Source organism: Triturus cristatus, chromosome 6 (genome assembly GCF_964204655.1).
Source record: "Triturus cristatus chromosome 6, aTriCri1.1, whole genome shotgun sequence".
Taxonomy (NCBI): Eukaryota; Metazoa; Chordata; class Amphibia; order Caudata; family Salamandridae; genus Triturus; species Triturus cristatus.
In genome coordinates this window covers 974,623,960-974,649,368 of record NC_140589.1, presented here as the reverse complement: position 1 = coordinate 974,649,368, position 25,409 = coordinate 974,623,960, and the positions used below count along the sequence as shown (strand labels likewise).

Genomic DNA, 25,409 nt, shown 5'->3' with positions numbered 1-25,409 from the left:
GGGTGGTCTTCCACCAAACTTTCTGCCTACTTACCTTATCTTTTTGCTGTACCTTTTTGTTGGCCTTAGTACTCTGACCACTTTACTACTGACGACCAGTGCTAAAGTGCATGTGCTTCTCCCCTAAGCATGGTGACATTGGTGTATACCCAATTAACATATTTACCTTAGTTGTCAGTCCCTTGTGAAGTGGTATACTATAAACCCAGGGCCTGTAACCTAAATGCTACTAGTGAACCTGAAGCACTGAGTGTGCCACCCACACAAGTAGCCTTTCAACCTGCCTCATGCTTGCCATTGCAATACCTGTGTGTGCAGTTTACTGCGACTTTAACTTGGCATTTAAAACTACTCGCCAAGCCTTAAAGTCTCCTTTTATTACACATAAGTATCCCTAAGGTAGGCCTTTGTTAGCCCTAAGGGCAGGGTGCTGTATAAGTAAAAGGTAGGACATGTAGTATAGTGGTAGCGACAAACACCCACATTTTGGGCCTCATGTAGGTAAATAAATTTTACCGTTTCTTAAATACCGAGCCGTACCGAATCGGTAAATTAGAATCGGTAAGTTATATGTAGGTAAAAATTCGGTAACAGTTACCGATTCGGTAACATTCGGTAATCACGAATCGGAATTCACCGAATCGGAAAATACCGAGGTGGTATTTACCGAATCGGAAAATACCGAGGTGGTATTTACCGAATCGGAAAATACCGAATCGGTATGTACGGAATCGGTAAATAAAATCACATGACTTGACGAAACAGCTAATCCCGTGCAACCACAGCCCACCCAACCAGGAAGTGGCCACACCCAGGCAGGTGTACATAATTAGCCGACCCTGGAGAGGCTTGGAGTGCAGAGGAGAGGCAGGGAGCCGGTGCCTGTGCGAGCGGGAAAACGAACATCATGTCCAGCCAGAGAACACAGAGAGACGGAGGGGAAAGGAGGAGGAAGCTGAAATTTAGCCCCAAGGAACTCCAGGTGCTGGTGGAGGAGGTGGTGAAGCAGCACCAGAAGCTGTTTGGAAGGCAATCCCTGCAAGTGCCTGAGGCTGAAAAGCGCAACATATGGCTGGCCATCCAGGCCCATGTGAATGCCGTGGGAGTGACCCACAGGGACATAGAGGTCCTAAAGAAGCGCTGGTATGACCTGAGGATTGTAACCAAGAGGAAGATGGGCGACATCCAGAAGGAGGCCAGCCAGACTGGAGGTGGAACCAACAGGGCACCTGCCCTCACCGAACTGGAGGAGCTGGTGGGGGCCACAATCGAGCAAGAGAGCGTCGTGGGTCTTGGGGACGCCGACAGCTCTGCCAGAGCCGCCACACAACAAGGTAAGACGAAAGCACAGCAATGTAGCACCCCCTATCCCTATCCCACATCCCCCAATGTGAAACGAGAATCACACTGCAGTCCACACGTGTCAGTGCAGACAGGCAATGCATTCCGGGAGATGTAGTCAGGGAAACACCAACCATGACGTAAATGTTACAGGGCAACAAGGCATGTCACGCACTCGAGGCACAAGGAGACAGAGGACATTTTGGAATGTGAAATTATGTATTGTGACGCTTTCAATGCAGCCCTTCGGGGACACTGAGCCAATGTTGTATTTCTGTCCACAGATGTGACATCATGCAGGACAGGGCATGCTGCAGGAGAGACGGCACACCGGCCACAAATATCACCTCTAGCCAGCACAAGTTCAGACCAGGGAGCAGGCCCACTGGCAGCCGCACCACCAACACAGGCAGCCTCGCCGCAGCCAGAGCCAGCATCACCTCACCCAGAGCCAGCATCACCTCACCCAGAGCCAGCATCACCTCACCCAGAGCCAGCATCGCCACTCATGTTTGAATCACCGGCCACATCTCCGCTTGCAGGTGTGGGAATGAGGAGGCGTCCAGCAGCCAGGCTACGAGCCTTAGACACCTCGTCAGATGACAGCATGGGCCCTGAAGAACTCTCCAGGCCCCAGGAAGGGAGCCATGCCACTGTGCCCCACACCTCACAGGCAGCACAGACGGGAGCAAGAGGGCGCCGCAGGTCGCGTGTCCAGAGTCCACCAGCACCCATTGACGGCCATGGTGTCTTCTTGGGTCTCGAGGGCCAAATGTTGAAACAACAGCGCCTGCAAACAAAGGCAGTCATGACAGTCCAGAGGCACATGCGGGTGATGAAAACTACATTACTCAACATGGACAATAACATCAGCGGCATGGCTGCGGGCATTCGGGACATGTCCCAGTCAGTCCAGCAGTTGTGCAGCAAATTGGATGCTGACATCGAGGCACGGCGCCGGGAACGGCAGAGAAGGGACACTACCAACAGGGCACTCAACCGTCTGGCAACTGCGACTTCTCTACTGTGCCGGCGCTCTGTGACGATGCAGGAGGGCCTAACACACTGCTGCAGCGACCTGTCTCGGGGGATGGTGCAGGTGACAAGTGCACTAGGGGTGCTATTGACTAGTCAGGCGTCGACAACTGCTGCAGGGGATGCTGCGGAGAGCATCGACACCAGCAGCAGGAGCAGCATCACACCCCCCATCCCAGAAGCACGCAGGAGCAGCAGGCGGCTTGGGGTTGGCTCTAGTGAGGATGCACAGGCCGTGCCATCCACCACTGCAGCGCGTATGCGCAAACATTGATGTGGCCCTGCTTAGCCACTTCCCAATGGGTGACGTAACCCTGGACATACTCCTTGTATAGATGTTATATTGCCAGATTGGCTTGTTCATGTGTTCATGGCGTGGTGCCACATTAAAACCACGTCATGACTAATCACAACTGGCTGTGTCCCCTTACTTACTCAGAAATAGTTGCATGTGATCTCTGCCCGTCTCTCTCTCCCATCGATTGCAGTTGGCACTCTAGCTGCGTTGCCCTGTGGCTGGCCTGACTCATCCTCGTTGTCCTCAAAATATGTTAGTTCCACATCTGTACCTTTTTTCGTGGCAAGGTTGTGCAGCATTGCATAAGTGACAATAATCTTGCAGCAGGTGATGGGTGTGTACTGGCGTGCGCCTCCGCTCTTGTGGAGGCAGCGGAACCTGCTCTTCAGTAGTCCAAACGTGCGCTCCACCACATTGCGTGTTGTTTTGTGTGCCACGTTGTATCGTCTCTCACTCTGGGTTGCTGGGTGTAGGTAGGGAGTGAGGATGAATGACCGGCATGCATATGCACTGTCGCCTATATGAGTTGAAGGGAAACATCAGTCACATGCCTCTTTACACTATGATTTGCAGGTTGCAAGGGGCGTCACTGTTACTCACCTAGCAGGTATCCCTCTCCAAATTCTCCGGCACTCAGTCGTGTGTAGATCCCACTATTCTGGAAGATGTACGAGTCGTGGGTGCTCCCAGGAAACTTTGCAACAATATCTGTGATGATGTTCCCTGCATCACAGATCACCTGCACATTGATGGAGTGGGTGGACTTCCTGTTCCTGTAGATGTGCTCTGTATCAGCTGGTGGACAGATTGGGATGTGTGTACCATCAATACAGCCGATGACATGGGGGAACTGTGCCATGTGATAAAAGTCTGTTTTTGTTTTCTGCAGTGCAGCCTGTGTGTTGGGGAAGCTGATGTAGTGGTGCATTCTCTGCATCATGGCATCCAGGAACTTCCTGAAGAAACGTGACAGGCAACTCTGGGATACACCACCCACCGCAGCTATCACCACCTGATAACTGCCGGATGCCAGCAGATGTAGGCTGCAGAGCACCTGCACATTTGGGGGTATGGCGTGCGCCCTTCTTATTGGCTGGTCCAGGAGTGGGTGAAGGTCCCTGATTAAGTCCATGATGGTTTCGGGGTGTAGCCTGTACCTCTCATGTATCTCTGCATCAGTCGGGTGGAATAGTGTGATGCGCTGTCTGTAGATGCGTTCCTCCCGTCGCCAAACCCTCAGTCCTGCTGCCTGTAGACGTAGGCGCCTTGCAATGACATACATAGCGGCCATGTTGTCCACGCTGTTGCATTTTGGGATTGCTAATATGCACTGTTGATGGTTACCACCTGCTTTCAATCCGTGTTAATTACCGACTCTTATTTACCGATTTTCTTGGATTTCTTAATTACCGAGTGCTCCTACATGTCATTATAATTTTTACCACTTCATATTTACCACTTCATATTTACCGATTCGTTAAGTATGTATTCGGTAACTCTGATTCGGTATTTTAGAATTCGGTAAATATGATTCGGTATTTACCGCCTCATATTTACCGAAAAGTCGTTTTTGGACTCCTACATCTCACTTGTCTGAATACCGGTCGGTAACGGCATATTTACCGAAAATCGGCCGTTACCGACCGGTATTTGGCTACCTACATGAGGCCCTTTGTTTTTTCACTACCTCTCATAGGATAGCATTGGGAATTCCATAATACACTTTTAAGCTGTAATTTCTGATCAGAATGGCGCAGCTGCATCATGTTATATTTTTGGAATGGTAATGATACATTCTCTTTAATGGTAAAATTGGATTTAACATTAATATTTTAGAAATGGCAATTTTAGAAAGTCGTCATTTCTCTGTTCTTAGTGCTCTGTGTGCCTTCAGCCTTTGTCCAATACACTTCTAGGGTGAGTGACAGTTACACTCCAGTCAGACACAAACACAGGAAGGATAGTTGTGACAGAGAACTCATCTGCATTCTGATAGTTCTTCCTGCTCTGGAAGAGAGGGGAAGCTGACACTTACACCTGAATAGACAGCCTCCTGTTTCGCACACAAAGGGCTGATTACACCCTATTGATAGTCTGTAGCCACAGCTGTGAAGAACTGGCCTGTGTGCACTTCAAAAACCCTTCTTTGAAGTCACTCCCATGTCAAAGGCACAACTGGGTGTAAGTGCTGGGGCTCTGACCCTACCAAGACAGTACACTACTGGACCTGTGAAGAACTCTGCTAGGAGTAAAGACTGCTGTGCTACAAGGATCGCCACTCTGCTTGACTGCTCTGGAAGAACTACCTTTTGCTTTGCTGTGCTGCCCTGCTGCCTGCTGATTGCTGCCTGCTGATCTCTGCCCTGCTCAGGACAAGGATTGGACCAATCGCACTTAAACCCAGAGTGACTCCAAGTTCTTGCTGGTTTGCCCCCTTTTCGAAGTCTCAGGGCCATCAAAGACTTCCTTAAACCCTGAAACAGCACCTGGACTCTGCCATCTGTGAGTCTTTCCCCACCAAATCTATTCCTGGGCTCTTGATAGGTGACTTCTGCTGTACAGAACCAATAGAATTGACGTAGTGACAACTGTGCACTGATCAGAACCGACTCATTGCCCTTCAACACCAATGCAGGAGCCGACTGACAACCTTGCTTTGATGGACTGTGTGGCTCAATGAGGACAGACATCATTGCTTGACCACGACGCAGTGCCTGCTTTGTAAAGGGGTTCGTCCACGTAGCCTTCATCACCTGTGGAGATCAGAACCGACACATTGACTCTTTGACGTCAATGCTCTCTCCATCCAAGGTACTTTTTCAGCGGGCCTGCGTGACTCCTATAGACAGCCTCCCCTCCAACACGGTCAGCCAGAAACTTGGATTTAGCCCAGTCCAGCATGACCTCAAGTAACACCTGAGTGCTATTTGCTTCTGAACACTACTTTTTTCATTTATTCTTTGAAAATTCATGACTCAAGGTCTACTTATTTGATTTTTGGTCTTGGTTTACTTATAAAAATATAATCTATTTTTCTAACCCAGTGTGGAGTATTTTTGTGGGCTTTATATTGTGTGTGTGTGTGTGTGTGTGTGTGTGTGTTTTGTACAAATGCTTTAGATATTGCCTCTTTAGATAAGCCTGACTGCTGGTGCCCAGGAACCAGAGGCTGAGCACAGGTTATCTTTTAGTGTGTATCCAGCTTTACCTGACCGGAGTGGTGGTTCCTGCTTGCACAGACAGCAAACAAACAGAAACCCCATTTCTACAATCACCATTGGTGAAATTCACAGGGTATGACCGACACCTTCTCAATGACATTGAGACATTTGAGTTTTTGGAGCTCCTGCTCCACCAGTGGGTGGAGGCGGAAAGGTATCCTCCTGTGCTGGAGGGCCATCGGTTTGTCAGATTTGTCTATTTTCAGCTTGACCGGGGCTCCCTTCAGGTATCCCATCCCCTGAAATAGGTGAGGAAACAGTTCCAAAATGTGACCCAACTGCATGGAATAGACTGTCCATGCAAAGAAGAAGACTAATTAGAGATCCTCCGCTATGTGACATCCTAGTAATACCCCCTGGTGACATGGACTTTGGTCAGTGCTTCTTTGTTGCCATGCTGAACCAATTGCCCCTGTCAGAGGAAAGGGTTGCTGGCTTCTGTGGGTATAGATCTTGGTCTTGGCTTTGTCGGGGATAATGCTGGTCGGGGCTTCAGGTGGTTGCACTACTCCACATTCTTTAAGATTTCTAAAGCCTTGTATCAATCAGCACTCTAACAATCTTTCCTGTTACCTTCACTTTGCTCACTAGCTAGGGCCGCCTGATTTTGTTTGCTGGAGCGGTTAAGGAGCCTGTGTGTTCAGTTTTAAACTGCCATTTTGACCTCAGAAAATAAACCTTTTACCAAGCCAAAACCTTCCTTTTTAATACATATTAGTCACCCATAGCGTAAGCCCAGGACAGCTCAAAGGGAAGGGAGAAATATATTTAAAATGTAGGACATGTACTTTTAAGTTTTACATGTCCTGGTAGTGAAAAACACTTACATTTATTTTGTGAAATTTCCAAATGGAAAGAGAAAACCATTCATCTTTGTTGTCTCTGGAATCACAATGTAAAATACTAACTTGTGGTGAAGTCGGATTTTAAATTACAATTCTGAAAATGCCACTTTAGAAAGTACAAGTATAGCTTAAGGCACACATCTAGCGCCCTATCTGTCGCGCTGCATAGTAGGGAACGTTTCCCCGTCTTTCAACCATGTATTCCTGTTTAATCCATTTTTTTCTTTGGAAGCCCATAGTAATCCAAAATGTCCTTGCAAAACTCCTCCAAACTTAATAAGTCACTGTAGAGACAGCGTCATGCCACCTTTTGTATTTATTTTCAAATCTTCAAATGAATACTGCGTGCCCATCCAGGTTTTTCACAGCAACACGTATATCCAAAAAGTGGAACATACATCAAAGTAGGCTCATCATGTCTTGTCCAATGCATTTTGAGTCTATTAAGACTCTCTTCTTCAGGGGACACTACAATAAATTAAAAAACAATTAAACTGACTGTTCACTGCTGCCCTTCCCTAATACTAAACATTATGACACACCCATTATTTTCCTCAAACCCATCCACTCCCATACCCACCCCTACAAAAATTGTGAATGAATTAATCATACCAAACTCCTATCCATTATTCAACAAGGGAAGGAGTGCATTCTCTACTTATATATATGTACTTTTAGAAAGTTGGCATTATCTTACATTAGACATTTGGCGTCCGCAACCTGTCTCTGGGTCACATGACTGGGTGTGGGTGACTATTAGACTTTGTGTATTCCTCCTAGATAGCCATACACAGTGGGAGCTTAAGTGTGACTGGATGGGCAATCACTGTCAGTATTAGTGAGAAGTGCTGGGCCCAGCCCCACCTACATTTGAATAGGCTGTGTCCTGTCTCCAAACAAAGGGCTGCATACCCCCCGTAGTTAGTCTGAAGCCAGGGAAGGCAGGGCATCTGTGTACTTCAAAGGCATGCCTCTAGAAGCTTCTCCCCATTTCAAAGTCACAACTTTGTATCAATGAAGGACCTCAGACACCAACTCTTTTTTACACTTCTGGGCCAGTGGATACTCTGCCAGGAAGAAGGACTGCTGTGCTACTACAAGAACTGCCACTCTGCTGGACTCTTCTCTAAAGGAACTGCTGCCATGCTGTGCTGACCTTTAGCGCTCTTGCCTGGGAAAGAAGACCTGGACCTGCAACTTCATCTTGAACCCACGACCACAGAGTCTGCTGGTCTCCTGATCTGAGCCTCAGAGACATCAAAAGCTTCCCAACCAGACGCTGCTATAGTTAGTTCCTGACCCCCAGGGTGTGCCCCTTAGGTTCTAGACCTTTGGTGTGTCTCAGCACTCCCAAAATACAGCTTTTGGGCTCTTCATGACCGCAAACAGGCCTGCTCGTAATGAGACCATGCTGCTCGTTCCAAAATTCAGCACAAGTCACCACCAGCACATCTCTTCGCACAGCAGCATCAACAGCCCGTGGTGGGCTGCCAACGTGAAGCTCCAGCCTGCCCGTCCACAATACCTGGACTGTTCATTGCATCATGTCAACACAGCCAGCAATGCTCTCCTTGCTCCTCAAGACCCTCTACAATGCAAATGGGACTCTTGGCACAAACTTGAGAAGGTAAAACCTCAGCGGGACACAGTCAGCCTTACCTTTTCACTTTGACCCGGTCCAGCTCGACCAGATAGCGACAGTTGGTGCTTTATGCTGTTCGGCGCTATTTTACAATTTATTCTTTAAAAATTCATAATTCCGATTCTACCGTTTGGATTTTTGTAATTTGATCTTGTTTCATTTCTTTAAGTTTTGCTCTATCTTTCTAACCTGGTGTGGGATACTTTTTATGTGCTGCCTTCACTGTTTTATGCTTTGAAGTGTTGCACAAATACTTTAGACATTGCCTCTAAGTTAAGCCTTGTTGCTCTGTGCCAAGCTACCAGGGGGTAGAGCACAGGTTCATTTGGGGTTTGCTTGTGCCTTACCCTGATTAGGGTTGTGGTTGCTGCTTGATCAGGGCTCACACCCCAAATAACCAGTAACCCAATTGCTAACACCGGGCAAAGTGATTCATATTCCCGCAACTATCTTTCGTTGTGCGGGACACTTATCTAGTGCATGTTTTTCCATGCCACAATTCCTGCACCAGGTGCTAATGCTGCATCCAGTTGCACTCGCTTGCTTTGGAGTGGGTCGGTTCCATAGAGGGGTGACCTGACTCAGTCTTGATGGTCGACAACTTCCCAGGTTGTGGTGTGGCCATCGTCTTCATCAGTGCCACTTCCATCATTGTGGCGTGGGTTGCCGATACGTCATGTGAACGTGCTAGGATCAGGTTGCTCTCTAATAATATGCAAGGCTGGATCAGAATGAGGCTTCACAGCATCATTGACCTACAGCCGTGTATGATTTTGGTCCGGACCTCTATCACTTGGTCATCATAGATGTGTAAGTGCTCTCTCGTGCATGAAGGAGTAAATAGAAGCCACTGATTGATTCTCCCTCCTGCTGTTGGGCTTGCCTAAGTTGGAAGAGTTCAAAGTCTGTGTTTAATTCAGGTTAAAAATGTGCATTTAGTGCTCTGATTAATATGTTGTAGTCATCGTCAGCACCAGTCTCTTGGAGGTGTTCAAATAGGTCATAGATCTCCTCCTTCTCAACAAAATGGAGTAGCAGTGATGTCTTGATGGTGCCGTCTGTCTCCTTGGTGGCCCTGAAATATTGTTGATTCTTCCTATCCAGGTTTTCCATCTGGGAGTGGCAGTGACCGGGGCAACAAGTTCACTAAAGAGCTGGAGAGCCAACATAGAGGTGTGCACTCTTGGTGTATCCGTGAGACGGACAGAAAGAGCCTGATTGTTGGTGCACCAGGTGCATTGTTGTGATTGCTGGTCATCTTGTCAGTGCAAGTCTGCTGGAGCTATGGCTTGCACAATAATAGCACTGTCCTAGCGTATGTGGCACAGGACACACCAGTTGCCATTTTACCCTTCTGAGACAACTGGCAATGTGTATAGGTTCGATCCAGCGTTTTCTAGGCCCACTTGCTTAACCATGGGTCCTCCGATGGACCTTTTTATCCGTTTGAGAGGTGATGGGAGTTAGCATTAACAATCAAAATCTCAGTGACAGTGCAACCCATTTGGCTACACAATGAGGACCAGGAATCCGTAGCAAAGTTCGAAAAGTTTTATTACAAGGTAATAATCAGATTTAAATGCACTGCTCTCTACACCATGCTGTAGAGATACAGAATAACAACTGGGAGTCCCAGACGGTGAAAGAAAATATTAAGGCAAATCAGTATCAAACAGACAAGTAGGTCTGTAACTGTGATACAAAACAATAACATTAAAATCTGGTACTCACAAAACAATCCAAGGTTCTCTCTCCTATCCACTAGTAATCTAGAATTTAGAGTACATAGGATGGTTTGGGGTAGAATGGTTCTAGCAATCAGGGGAATTCCATAAGGGAAGACAGGTCAAAACAAAGGAAATCAAAATTTGGAAGCTTTAGCATATCAGAAGCTCGATCAAGGATCTTCTATGGGTCCAGTGTGAGTGTTAGCCTAAGCCACAGGTAAGCAAAAACCAGGAAAGAATTTGGGCATGAAACCTCTCAAAGTCTTTTAGGCTAGCAATGTCTCAAGAAGGAGGGAATCAAAGGAAGGTGTCTGAAGGGATCTGCAAAAGGTCCAGAAAAAGATCAGGAAAACAACTGAGATGGAATGTGCAGGGAGTCAGAAAGTGATCTGGTTAGCATCTGGAAAGAGATCTGGGTAACAGTCCAAGGGGAATGGTATCTTATAACACATCAAATTAATGTTGACACCCCCTCCACCACACCATCAAGGGTCTTTGAAAACCCCTGAGTCATTGCATTCTGGATTGCAACATTCTCATTGTGACCCACACAGGACATGGGAACAACATCTTTCTTCCAAACACACATAGGTTACAACTTTCGGACAATGGCTCATTCAGTTAGCGCTCTGTTTACCTGTGTACCTTTAGTAAAGGTCCTTTTCTCAGGCTCCTGAGTTCCCTTTCTGGAGTACATTAATATATCTGTTCTACACATGAATACCTGCTAGAAATGTCAACTTAGCAGAAAAATCAAATCGGCTTTAGGCAACATGTTGAAATACAGGCCTACTCATATTAAGTTTAGCATTCATTTCAATAGGGCACATTTAATATGCATGTGCACATTTAAACACAAATGAATATATGTTCTAATACATTAGGTTTCCAACTACATGTTCTATTCAATAAGCATTCATAATATTCTGTCATAACTATGAATTGAATCTACATTTAAATGAAATCTATGAATTATTAATGCATACATCACAACATTCTGTTATCGTTTTCAACAGTTACTTCCTACATCTATGAGACGTAATTTGACCACAGTGAGAGTTCGCTAAATATTCATGTGAAATGGCACACGCGTTTAGAAAGTCACATTTCGTCTCTATAGGAAATATATTTTCGACTCAATATGGAAAATTATTTAGTAAGCATGCTAATGAAGGCAGGACATTTTGTGTAAGTTCATTCTCTAATCCTACAGTGAAAGTACTCTCTAATATATGTCAAGTGCAACACTTACATTAGTTCGTTTGACCATACGAGTCATGTGCTGAGTGCACTTTCAAATCGTATTTCTCAAGTGTCAGTGACATTTGTGACGTGAAGAGAATGGGCAATCTTAGACTTGCGCCAGGTGAAGGGCTGGCAGGTGCAGGAGTTCCGGCCGCAAGCATGGCAGGACCACAGGCATAAGTGATTGCAGGCAACCCAACGGGGTAGCCAGACCAGTTAGTTAGTGGAGTACAGCTTGGGGTGTACTGGCGGAATACAGGAGCCTCTTCACACTGGGCTCTCACTCTCTCAGCCACAGGGTACCTCCTTCTGGTAGCAGCTCTTGCTGGGGCCAGATTCAGGATGCAGTTGTAGGCAGAGGTTGCTAGATGACGCAGGCACACCGCTTCAGCAGCTCCAGTAGCTTGCACGATATGACGCAGTTGCCACAGGGGTCACTGGTTTGCAGAGTCAGGCATCTAGTCCGCAGGAGATCGCAGAGAAGTCACCAGGTAGCTCCAGCCCTGCGACCTGATTGCATGCTGATGGTGTTCAGATGTGCAGCCTCTGGAGAGTGGTAGACAGGCTGACACGGAACCTGATACAGCAGTAAGGGGTGCACAGGCCTCAGTGGGATCAGACCAGCATACAGCCGGACCCATTTCCACCTCCTCATTGCCAGTGTTTGGTGGTGTTGGAGTTATGCTGAAGGCCGCGACTTTGTATGGAGAGTTGACAGCAATGGAACACACGCACACTCTGTAGTATGATACCGGACTGACCACAAGTGATCCCTTTCATTTATACCTTCAGGCTTGCTTGAGGTCAGTGGATGGGATGGCTCACTACAGCTGTCACTCCTAGCTTTGTCTGGAAGTGGAAACACAGGGCACATGGCCTTTATTCAGGTTTTTTGTCATGAAAAGTCAGCATATTCAGACTTTGGCAAACAGGTAAATTATCTTTTAAAAACATACAGTTGTCAACCACCAGGCTCCGCAACCTCACATCGCCCTGATGGTCTGTCAACAGTGCTCTATTGCCCCTTCAATCTGTGTCAAGCTCCTGGACATCTCTGGCTGCTCATGATGCAGTGAGGAACATATTCCTGTGAAACACTTATATAGACTCTCAACAACTTTATTTGACTTTTGCTTCAACTACATCTCAAGACAGAAGCACAACTGCACAAGTGGTGGGCACATATCTATTTCATACATTTCATCTTTGTACCAATGATAATCCATATTAGTACTTAATCTCTAACAGGCTCATGAGGTGAGAAAGTGTGTGCTGAAACTGCCCTTTAGGCAGTGTATAGTTTCAAAAAGCTTTCTGTGCTACTCTGCCAATTTTATCTGACCACAGTTGAAGACTTTCCATATGTTATGGCGAAGAACTCACAAATATAATAACAAAATGCACATAACCTATCAACAAACTATCACAAGACACTTGCACGCCAAACCAAAGGAAACAGGAAAGAATAAAGAATGCATACCTCCAACTATAAGGAAGAAGGGTTGTTTTCTGATACTAGTCTGACTTTTACAGGTGCAGTGAAAGTGGATGTCAGTGACGGTGATAAAAGCACCTAGAGGAGCCGGAATTTCCAGCTCTTCCAGTATGGGACACCCAAATCAATGTTTCAGGCTCTTCGACCATGGAGAGACACTCAGGGGTGTATTTAATAAGATTTTGCGCCATGTTTACATCACAAAAGTGATGCAAATCAACACAAAATCTTTTTTTCCCAATTGAGGGCCATATTTATCAAGGTTTTGCATAGCCCTTGTGCCACACAAGAGGGCACTAGGGGGATGTAAAACCAAAGAGATTTAGCAAGCCACACAAGGCCACCTTGGCCTTAGAGCAAGGCAGCGCAAATCACTGCATTGAGTTACTCTGCCCCAGGGAGGCAATCCATGGGTAGAGCGTGGGTGTTCCCACCCATGCACTCATAGATTTTTGCACATTCCCAGATTTACCAGTAGTGGTAGACCTGGGAAGGCATCAAATTGCTATGTCACCCTAGGCGAAGCGTAACGAGGAGAAATATCTTTATTTTCTCCTCTTTTTTTCCCCTTTCTACATGTGCTGCATTCTGTAGCACAAGTAGAAAGAGGAAAATGCCTCATTTTGTTTTTGTGCAGGAAGGTGTCCCTTCCTGCACAAAAACAATCCTGCATGCAACGCAGGTACCCTTACACCATGATGTAAGGGAACATGCGTTGGCGCTAGGCAGCCAAAAGTGTCTCTGGGCTGGGAAAGGATAGGAATATGCCATATAATGTTAACTATGGTGCATTCCTGCCCATTCCCTTTCAAGCAGCGCAGCACAGCAAGGTTACTTGCTGCATTACGTTGCATGATAAAATGATAAATATGGTCCTAACTTTCCAGCGCAAAACTTGTTTTGCACTGGAAATTCACTTAAAAGTAATGGAAAGTAGCGGATAGCTCTGCTTTGCATTACTTAGCACCAAGGCGTGGGTTCCATGGAGGTAAACTACCTTCACCCCGCATCCGTGACCCCGCATGCTGTCACAACGTGGTCGTAACAACGACCGCGTTGTGACAACACATACCATTACTCCGCAAGTCGTTACAACGACTTGCGGAGAGGGGAGAAGGTGTTGGATTTAAAATCCAACACCGTCCCTAAAGTACGCACAGACTGGAGTTGGAATAGTAAATTTTACTATTCCAACATTCCCCCCCTCCGCAAGTCATTGTAACAACTTGCGGGGTAATGGTATGTGTTGTCACAACGCAGTCGTTATTACGACCGCATTGTGACAGCATGCGGGATAATGGTATGTGGTGTGAAGAGACATATTCTTCCATGGGTAGTGCATGGGCGTTCCCATGCAACCACCCATGTTTTTTTTGCAAAACTCTAACTACTAAAAAAGGTAGACAGGGTAGGCATCAAAAAACAACAGCCATTTCAAATAGGTGCTATCAAGGAGTAAAGCTTTTATGTCTCCTTTCTTTTCTGACCTTGAATGTATGCTGCACAGTACCACACACATACAAAGTGGGAAAAGTTTTAAAGTTAATCTATGCATACTATTTTGTATTTAAACAATATCCTACTGGTACAAAACCTATGCTAGACTCATGCAGACACCCTTGCACTATGGCTCAAAGGTGTGTGCATGGCGCAATGCTGCCTGGTTGAGTGCCGGCACTAGGGAGAGGGGAGGATGTGCCATATATCTATAAATATGGCGTTCTCCTGCTGCAAATCTGGGCAGGGTTGTTTTACAGGTTTTCCAAGAAGGGACACCTAACCACTGTTTCTGTTTCTCCCACCAAGGAGAGCAGCATGTGCAATGTTTCCTGAACTCCTACAGAGGGGCATTAACCCTTTTGGTGCTCATGACGAAATGGTTCCGTTATGAGCACCAGTGCTCCTGTGCTCGTGACGGAACCATTCCGTCATGTGCACAGGCACACAAAATCCCTCTGCTGCAGATAGAAGAGGGATTTCCTTTTTTTCTCTTTGCCTCAGGAGGTGGGGAAGAGCTTCCCCAACCTCCCGGGGCTTTTTTTGTCTTTCAATGCAATGACGATAGCGCACATGGCGCGCTGTCGTCATTACATTGAAAACAAATATGAAACTTAGTTTCAGTTTCACTGTTTCAGTGCTTCTGAGGCTATCCCACCTCCCGAGCACACCGAAACACTTGGGAGAGTTATCGTTGGAAAGGGGAGAACCCAGGAGGGCGATCCCCAAGCAGGGATCCACCCACTAACCACCAGGGAGGGGGCAGTGGCCCCTTGGGCAAGGGCCTTTGTTCCTCCCAATAAATTCTGGCATAAACCGTCTTTCTGCCCCCGAGGGGAAAGGAAGCATCTTAGACACTTGGCATTTTTTTTTATAGGTCAGGGGCAAGGGCTGCCCAAAATGGGCATGCCAATGCACCCACCTCCTCCCCCCAAAAAATGCAAAAGTCTTTCTTCCCCCCCAGGAGGCAGATGGGGCAATAGCTCCTGATATACCCCCCAGGGGGCAGAAAGCCCACTAGGCACCAGCAATTTATTTATTGTTGTACATAGGGGTGGGGGCTGCCAAGAGCAGGCATGCCAATGCCCTCACCCCAAAATAATTTGTTACAGTCTCCCCCCCAGGAGACAGACAGGGGCAATATCTCCTTATATGTCCCCCGGGGGCAGAAAGCACCCTAGACACCAGGGATTCTTTTTTTATAGGCCACTGGTGGGGGCTACCCAGAATGGGCATGCTAATGCCCCCACCCTTTCCCCCCAAAAAAGGCAAAAGTCTTTCTGCCCCCCAGGAGGCAGATGGGTGCAAAAGCACATTTTCTGCCCCCCATGGGGGTCAGAAAGCCCACTTGGCACCAGGGATTTTTTTTGTACATTGGGGTGAAGGCTGCCTAGAATGGGCATGTCAATGCCTCCCCTCAAAAAAATGGCCTCAGTCTTTCTGCCCCACCCCCCAGGAGGCATATAGGGGCAACAGCCCCCAATCTGCTCCCCTGGGGAGGCAGAAAGTTCACTAGGCACCAGCGAATATTTTTTTTCAAAGTTCAGGGGTGGGAGCTGACCAGAATGAGCATGCCAATGCTCCCACCCCCCCCCCCCTCCCAAAAAAAAGCCAAAGTGTTTCTGCCCACCTCCCCAGGAGGCAGAAATGTTTCCGGCATTTTTATATGTAGTGGTGGGGGCTGCTAGAATGCATATACTAATGCCCTCACCAGAAAATAGCCAAAGTATTTCTGCCCCCCCTTGGTGGTATATCGGGGCAATAGCCCCTGATACCCCCCCCCCCTCCAGGCCGGCAGAAAGCCCACTAGGCCCTGACTTTTTTCGCAATGGCCTACCTGTGGATTTTGGGTCGTAGCGCAGCCGGCACCTAGGGAAGCCTAGCAAACCTGTACTTTTTTAAAAACTAGACACCAAGGGGAATCCAGGATGGGGTGACTTGTATGCCTCTCACCACGTTCTTTTACCCAGAATCCCTTGCAAATCTCAAACTTAGTTTTTAAAAAGAAAAAAAAATCGTCACATTTCTATGATGGAAAGTTCTGGAATCTAAGGAGAGCAACAAACTTCCACCAACCAAGCATTCCCCCAAGACTCCCGATAAAAATGGTACTGCACTTGTGTGGGTAGACCTACTGCCAGGAACAGGAAACAAGCCAAAACGCAACGTGGACACGTCACATATTTCCAGTGAAAACAAACCCTTTTTGTGCCTAGCTATGGATTTTGGAAACTAGCTCAGCCTGCACCTAAGGAAATCTGCAAACCTATACATTTCTGAAAACTAGATACCCCGGGGAATCCAGGATGTGTAGACTTGTGTGTCTCTAACTAGGTTCAGCTACCGAGAATCCCTTGCAAACCTCAAACTTTGTAAAATAAAAAAACTGAATTTTTCTCACATTTCTGTGATGGAAAGTTCTGGACTCTGCACAGATCTCTAAACTTCCACCCATGAGCATTCCCCAAAGTCTCCTGATAGAAATGGTACCTCACTTGTGTGGGCAGGCCTACTACCCGCGCCAGGAAACGGCCCAAAAGGCAACGTGGACACATCACATCTTTCCTGTGAAAACTGACCCTTTTATTGCAAAGTACATAGCTGTGGATTTTGAACCAAAGCTCTGCCGGCACCCAGGCAAACCTAACAAACGTATACATTTTTAAAAACTAGACACCCATGGAAATCTAGGATGGGGTGACTTGTGTGGCTCTCACTAGGTAATAACAGTTCCTCTACAGTTCTGTGCTCCCCAAAGGCTTTCGATAAAAATGGTATCTCACTTGTGAGGGTAGGCCTAGTGCCTGCAACAGGAAACATCCCAAAATGCAACGTGGACACACCACATTTTTACAGTGAAAAGAGAACCTTTTTCTGCAAAGTGCCTGGCTGTGGATTTTGAGCCCTAGCTTAGCCTGCACCTAGGGAAACCTAGCAAACGTATACATTTTTGAAAACTAGACACCCAGGGAAATCTAGGATGGGGTGAATAGTGTGGCTCTCACCAGGTTCTGTTTCCTGTTGCGGGCACTAGGCCTAACCACACAAGTGAGGTACCATTTTTATAAAGAGATTTTGAGGAACACAGAATTGTAGAGGAACTGTTATTACCTATTGACTTTCAAAGCATTTCTCCCTTCCAAATATAAGACAATGTGTAAAAAAGAAGTCACTTTGAAAAATGTCCTGTAATTCATATGCTAGTATGGGTGCCCACAATTTCAGAGATGTGCAAATAGCTACTGTTTCTAAACTCTACATTTTGTTTCCATTTTGAAAATACATAGGTGTATTTGATACCTATTTTTCACTCTTTATATTTTGCCAAATGAATTGCTATATACCCAGTACACAATGAAAATCCATTGCAAGACGCTGCTCAGTTATTGGCTCTGGGTTCCTCTGGTTCTTGGTGAACCTAGAAGTCCTACCTATATATCCTCACAACTAAGAGGGTCCAGTGGGTGTAACGGCATATTGCTTTCAAACATCTGTCATACTTAGAAGAGGTTACAGGTGAAAACGTTGGCACAAATGGCATTTTCAATTTGTCTTAATTTCAACTGTAAGTTTGCATAAAAAACCTTGAAGGATCTACATTATGGCTGTCACACCCATTTCTACCACTAACTGGAAGGAGGTTAAAAGCACAGAAAGTAGCAAAAATAGGCTATGTCTGAGTAAAATGCCAAAACTGTGTAAAAAATGTTGGTTCTCTGACAAAGTCTGTCTGTCTCTGAAAGCTGGGAAGATGGTGATTTCAGCATCACAAACCATTTGTTGATACCGTTTGCAGGGAAAAAAGCAGATGCTTTCTTCTGCAGCACTTTTCTCCAATTTTTCCCCCCAAAAAACAAAATTCAGCTGTATTTTGGCTAATTTCTGGATGCCCTCCCAAGGAATCCACAAACCCTGGGTACCATTAAAATCCCTATGATGTTGGAAGAAAAGGACTTAAATTTGGCGTGGATACCTTATGAGGACAAAAAGTTACAGGGGCCTGAGCACGAACTACCCCAAATAGCAAAAAAAAGGCTTAGCACAGGAAGGGGGGAATACCTGGCAGCGAAGGGGTTAAACAGTGTTTACGAATCTCCCAAAGAAGAGAGTCACATGAGTAAAATTTCAGAGCTCTCCAAAAGAGGGACACTTAAGCAATGTTAATGGCCCTGCCAAAAAAGGAGAACATAATAAACAATGTTTCCTATCTATGCCACGGAGCCATGGCATATAAACAATGTGTGGTGTATAATTATGTGCTGCTAGTCCCACCAAAGCACATCCTCTGCAAACCTAGTACACAGAAGAAATAGTTTATTTGACTGCATTACTGAAGTTCAATGTTGGCATAGTAGCTACAATTCAACACGTTAAATGATGTCTCTCTTCTATGAGCACATTTCTATGGCATGTGGATTCATTGGCAAGGTCCTACTCCACGCTACCTTAGGGGCATATTTACGAGAAAATGTCAGAACGCAGAGCAACGCCACATTTGGCAGCACTGGCCACTGACATTTAAAAAAAAACAGGGATGCGCCGCATTTACTACAATACCGCTCACCCCTGTCTTTTCCTTAGTGCTGGCTCTACAATTAGCTGCTTAGCGCCAAAGCAGGCACCCTCTCACCGTAGTGCAAGGGTGCCTGCATTGCAGGGAATGATTGTTTATGTGTAGGAAGGTGTTCCTTCCTGCACATAAACAATCCATCATGGCTATTTGTTACTTTTATGTGTGCTGCGCACACATAGAAGTAGCAAATTGTCATTATTAAATGATTGTCTATGTGCAGGAAGGGACACCGTCCTGCACATAAACAATCATTAATGGCGTTTTGCACTTTCTATGTTTGCTGCAGAATGCAGTACACATGGAAAAAGCAAAAATGAGGAGAAATAAAAGCACTTCTCCTTGTACGCCATTCTAACGCCTTCTCTTGCATGTCATTCGTTTTTGGTGCTTCCACAGATTTACACCTTCTTATAAATGTGGGGCAGAGTCAAAAAGCAATGAGTGTTGTGGGGGAACGCCCACAGCAACACCCATTAAATGCCCCTTTGCCGCAGAGGACTGCAGCCGAAGGGGCATATTTACATGGTGACATTAAGCCATGCTATGTAGCTTGGCACCACCTTGTAAATATTGAAAATGGCATTATGCAACCGGAGCGTAAAAAACAAACTGCCACTGTGGTGGCTGTAGGAGCCTGTAAGCAGGCCCCTACCTGGCATATGTGTGTTTCACAAGCTCTTTTATGTGCTTTCCCAAGGGGCATCGAACCAATGTATTTCTTTATTGTGTAGTTCTCAAGAGACCTTACAATAGTTCCAACACCCGTATAACTAACATTCATCATTACAAATTTATCGTGGCTGTAGCGTTACGTACAAAATCAAAGTGTTTTGGATTAGATACACAATTTAAATTAGAACATCAAAATAAGAAGAATTTTGCTTAATCAGACTAAATGGTCTTACTTTCCAAATAATACAATAGTTTCAGTTCCCCCACAGACAGGAACCACATAATACAAATAATGCATGGAAGTACTAACTGAAAATAGTGGCATTCAACCAATTTACTCTGGACACATAGTTAAAGCACACAGACATCATTAGCAGAAAAGGTCAATACGCAGACAACTGGTCCACCTTTCTTTGGTCATGTCTGTACAGCCTTGTTTGTAATTATTGGTGACACATTCCATCAGTGATTGGAAACCTGCCAAGGAGATGCTAACATTTCAGCGTATCTTACAGTGCCAATTATGTTTTCTGCATTTTGCTATTGTGCCAAAGCAAGTCAACGCACCAGCTTATTCTGTACCAATGCTTATGTTGTACCAATGCTGAGTGACTCCAAATGTGTGATGAGGACAAATATGAATACAGGGGCATATGTACAAGCCCCTATCGCCATGGGAGCGTCACTCTTTGTGATGTTCCCGTGGCGATAGGGGCCGTGCCTTATGTACAAGGCAGTGTTAAGCCACTTAATGTGACTTAACGCTACCTTATACATAAGGCACCCTTTCAAGCTATGTTTAGGAGCATGTAGCGGGTGTTGTGGTGGGCGTTCTGCTGTAACACCCATTGTATATGACGCTGCCCCCTATGTACAAGGGTGGCACACATAGGAGGCAGCACCAAAATTAAGACCAGGAAAATCCTGGTCTTAAGTTGGCGGAACAAGGAGAAATGCATTATTTCTCCTCGTTTTTGCTTTTTCCATGTGTGCTGCACACATGGAAAAGGCAAATTGGCATGGTTTGTTTATGTACAGGAAGGTGTCCCTTTCTGTACATAAACAAACCTTTTAAAAAAATGCCATTTTGTAACTTTCATGTGTGCTGCATAAAGCAGCACACATGAAAGTTACAAAATGGCATTTTAGGATTGTTTATGTGCAGGAAGGGGCAACTTCCTACACATAACCAATACTCCCCTGCACACAGAAACCCTTGCACTCTGGTGCAAGGATGCCTGCGTTGGCGCTAAGTTGTTAAACTTAGCGCCATCGCAGGGGGGAACACAAGGCTACACCACATTCTTGTAAATATGGTGCAGCCTTGCATTTCCGAAGAGGCGGAGCATGTCGTTAAGCCCAGGAGGCTAACGACAAGCTCCGCCACTTCATGGTACATATCCCCCTCAGTTTCTTAGATCTCCCACAGAGTTCGGGTCCCAATCTCTAATTCTGGTGCTCGGAAAGAGGGGAGCAACATGAAGGTTTTACCATCCCTTCTACAGACCTACAGCGCTCAACCAATGTTTCTGTGGCTCTGTCCAAGAGTGACACAACATGTATCTTTCCGACGAATGCGTAAGCTCAAACGGGGACGCACCTATTCCATCATGTCTTTAGCAGTTCACATTTGCATACAAAAGGACTTCTTTTAAAACATCACCATATACGTCAGCTTTATTATTCAGGTACTATTTATGTTTATAACTAACATTGTTACTATATCTCCTCAATGTTAACCATAAGCCTGATCTCCCGTAGACGTGACAACATTATTTGTACATTTAAACTCTGTGCTAGCAGCAATAGCCCACAAAGCACCAAGACAGTGCCTTGTTTTTAGATGCTTTCTCTAAACATACTACATTGATGCATGGTGTACAGCCACTGCTGAAGGGACAAGGGAGGCCAGCTCTTAAGAGGCAAGTTGACTACCTTCAGCTCATTCTTAGATGCTCTAAAGACACACTGCCCCAAAAACTGCTTAGGCGTAGCTCCTTAGAATGACATTTTACTATAGGAGCTAAGTTTCTTCTCGTTACTCTTTTAAAGATAAGGCACATGAGCAACCTTCTCCTTGTCCTCAGTTTGAAAAATGTTTAACACTGTTGTCTACCATTCTGGGCCCCTCAGAGCCTCATTCGGAATCTCCTAGGCATGGTTCTATTAAACTACCAAAAACATCAGAATATTGTCTAATATTGTCATTCAGTATCCCCCTTACATTTAAGATTCTGGGCAATTTCGCTTTGTATGCCTGTAACTGTTTACTCAATGAATAGTCCCATTGGTCTGTCCTAACTTTGATGCTAAGGTGAACCTTCCCCCTGACAAGTACTTCAATCCTAAACTCTAGAACTTCCTCGTGGCATTTTCTAAAAGAATATATTCAATCTATGTAGTTATTTCCATCTATTAGCTTTCCTTTCTTTAGCAGGTGTTCATGTTTGGTCTTGCGTCGATTATACACTCAAAAATCGGCCTTTGTATTTATTTTCATTAGTTTTCACAGGGTAGCTTAATAACTTTAAAGCCATTCTCCCTGATTTCATACTAAGCGAGTTCTTCCTTCTCCTTTCAGATCTCCAGTTGAAAATCCTGTGCTGAACATCATTGAATAGAAAATGTTGTTTACTTTATCGTATTGAGTTTATCTCAACATAGAGTGCCGCTGGCATTTGATAAAATACAATTTAATTCAATATATGTATTTATTTCAGAGTTTTGCATTGTGCTGGATTTAATCTATTAATTACTTCAGAGTGCTAGGTTGCATTATCAATGTACAATCTGAAGAAAAAATGGTGTATGGGGAAAATGTGTTAAATCAGGCCAGGTTGATGTCTATGGCTGATATTAGGTGGTTGTGATTTTCAGGCGGTTTCTGAAGTGTATGTGATTTGATTTGGATGTCATTGAGAACATGAGTGTGTAACAGTTTTAGACACTGTACTCCAGGGGGGTCTGCCTTATTTGTTTCTTCAGTTGAACAATCGGTGCTGCATGAAGTAAGCAGGAGGAGTGAGTGAGGAGCAGAGGAATGTGGTTGGGGTGTAATGTGGTGTTGAGTCTTGCAACCATGTTGGGCCTTTTGCTCCTGTAGGCCTTGTGCACGATGTAGAGAAACTTTGATTTGATTCCGCCTTCCACTGGTAACTGGTGGAGTGCTTTTAGGACAAGTTTGATGCGATCCCACTTATGTTGGTAAAGGCACTATCTAATTGTCTGGTTATGTTCTAGACAATAAGCATTTTTGGAGGGCCCAGTATAAATGATGTGTCAGTAATCCACATGGGACATGACAAGGGCATTGGTCGGCTCAACAAAATCATTAGTTTGGAGAAAGGTTATTGACACCATTCTTCCAGGATCATTACTCTGCCATCTTGCTTTCTGATGCTGTCCAAAGGGGATATCTGTATACTTTTATCAAATTGCCTGTATTGCCTCAAGAGATGCAATGGGCAATAAATACCCATACTTGAGCTAAGGACTGTGATTGTACAAGTGTAACACAGGTGGAGGGTTTAAACACAGAGACCAAGACAACCCACGAGATAAGCAGAGACCATGTTAAGGGACCTTCGACTGGTAGTAGGACATTTCCCTTGTGGAGGATGCAGGGCCAGATACTAGAGCTACTAAGACTATTGATTTAGGATTAAATAGACCTTGGGGATTCTGAAGACACAATAATTGCAACACAGCAATGTCATTCACTTGTCTGTCTAATCTCTCCTCCATTGGCATGGCATCCATGAAAGCTAAAGTAACAATCAACAAGCACAGAAGTAATGTCAGATGCCGGCACAACACATATGACATCACATTACATTGACACAAAGCATACCAAAAAAGGCATTGAATGGGTGACCACAGAGCATGTAGTATCTAATTCAGAGAATCCACTGACACAAACACTGCTACTTAGGAAGGAACAGACATGGGTTTTTCGCCCTCAGGACCCACATTGCAGGCCATAGTGATGATATCGGGTGTAATAATCCTCGGAGGCTACTATAATGGACACCTTCTTTAACACCCTTTCAGGGGCTATATGTAATTAATAGACACTAGGATGTATTTGAATGTATATATGTAACATCTCTAGGGGTAATATGTAACCAACAGACACAACGTGGACATTTCAAAAATTGGCATTGACCCTTTTGTTTAAATACAGTAGGTCTACTGCACCACTATGATGGAAACCCTTATTAACAGACAACAGAATGCTCTAGATTTTGCAAATGTAGACGTTTCATGCATTGATCATTTTTTAAATACAGTCAACAAGACTGGTCAAACCAGAATTGTGGTTTAATATTTTATATCAGTCGTCCTTGGCAACCATCTCCTTGTGCAGAAGATTTAATGCGGCCTGAGCAGTCGGAGTTCTAGGATTTTTAATGTGGCCCAATGCATGATATCATCACACCAGCCACACACCACACAGCATACTGGATTTAGTGAGAATAGATTTTTTTCTGGCATATGCAACAAGAATTTTATATTTTACTAAGGACACGGAGTCCAGGATTATGCGCTCTCCATCTTTACTACTTCAAACAGTAGTCAATCAAAAAAAAGTAAACGCACATATAAAACTATGTTTCTCAAGAGGCTTTGAACAATGCCTCATCAACAAACCACCAATAGTGTATTGGTATAACATACAAAACAGAGATACACCACCGTGACTGCCTCTTTCTTTGCTTTTAGAACAGTCCAACTTTTAGCCGAAACAAGAAGTCCATTAAAGAACAGGATCAGGAGTCCGATGCAACGCAGATCCACAGAATTCCAGAAGACGAATGACACCCAAAGGGAACTTGAGCTCCAAAACACCTAGCCTTTTTTTTCTGAGCCGAGCCTGAAAGCAAAAGGAAGATATGAACGCGGAACTACAGCCCCGAAAACAATTACAACGCTGGGCAAAATCCAACATGTATATTCAAGAAGCATAACTAGACAGTAACAAAAGTCTCCACAGAACAGTTTACCAGTCCCAACCGGTGGGATAATCCTCGCCTCCATGTCCTTAAAATCAAAAATTCTTGTTGCATATGCTACAAAACGTTCTATTCCTTGGCAGGACCGGGGCTCCAATTATGATGGTTCGAAGCTGACTTACCACAACAGAAGTAGTAGGCGCAATAGGTTTATAATGAAAGTTCTTAAAAAAGAATCAGATGACCAATCAGCGGCATGCAAGATATCTTCCAATCTGAAACCCAGCCCAAAAACTTTGAAGGCCATAGCCCTTCCAGCAGAATGAGCTCCATAAACAGATACATTAATGCCAGACTCTGCCATGATCCAACTGACCCATCAGGACAAATTCACAGCATATACCGGGTTAATGGGTTTCTGAAGTGCTACCAGCAGAGGGCCCAGGGGATCAACCCTAGAAGATATTATGCATTCTTCATAAACTTTCAGACATTTAACCACAAATAATTTTGCATTACGGGTAAAAGCTGGGTAATTAATAACCCAGGATATAGTGTTTGTCCTTTATGAAATAAGAAAGGAAACACCATCAGACAAAAACAGCCTATCTGCCTGGCTTTGTCATCAAACACCCTTCAACTCGAAATCAAACAGAAAAGCATGGTTAGTAAAGCAGAAATCTATTTCATGGACACATCAGAATTATCGGCCAGGACTCAAAATGGGATAGAACGCTATTCACATTCTACAATTGCGAATACCTTTACTTTCGAGATTTTGCCACCCTCATACCTTTAAGCGGTTTACACATAAGAGGGTGCATGCTTGCCATCAATGGGAGCATGTCCAGCAGATAAAGCTGACC

The 25,409-nt window shown here is 45.1% G+C and overlaps 1 protein-coding gene across 1 annotated transcript; it reads left to right on the top strand.

Moving 5' to 3' along the window:
- The first annotated feature begins 792 nt into the window (after positions 1-792).
- Positions 793-24,409, top strand: LOC146820875 (t-SNARE domain-containing protein 1-like). The gene is made up of 3 exons (XM_085609758.1): positions 793-1,334; positions 1,626-1,750; positions 24,314-24,409. The coding sequence occupies exons 1-3, from the start codon at positions 908-910 to the stop codon at positions 24,407-24,409; spliced, it is 648 nt and encodes a 215-aa protein (XP_085465884.1). The 5' UTR covers positions 793-907.
- Positions 24,410-25,409: the final 1,000 nt, after the last annotated feature.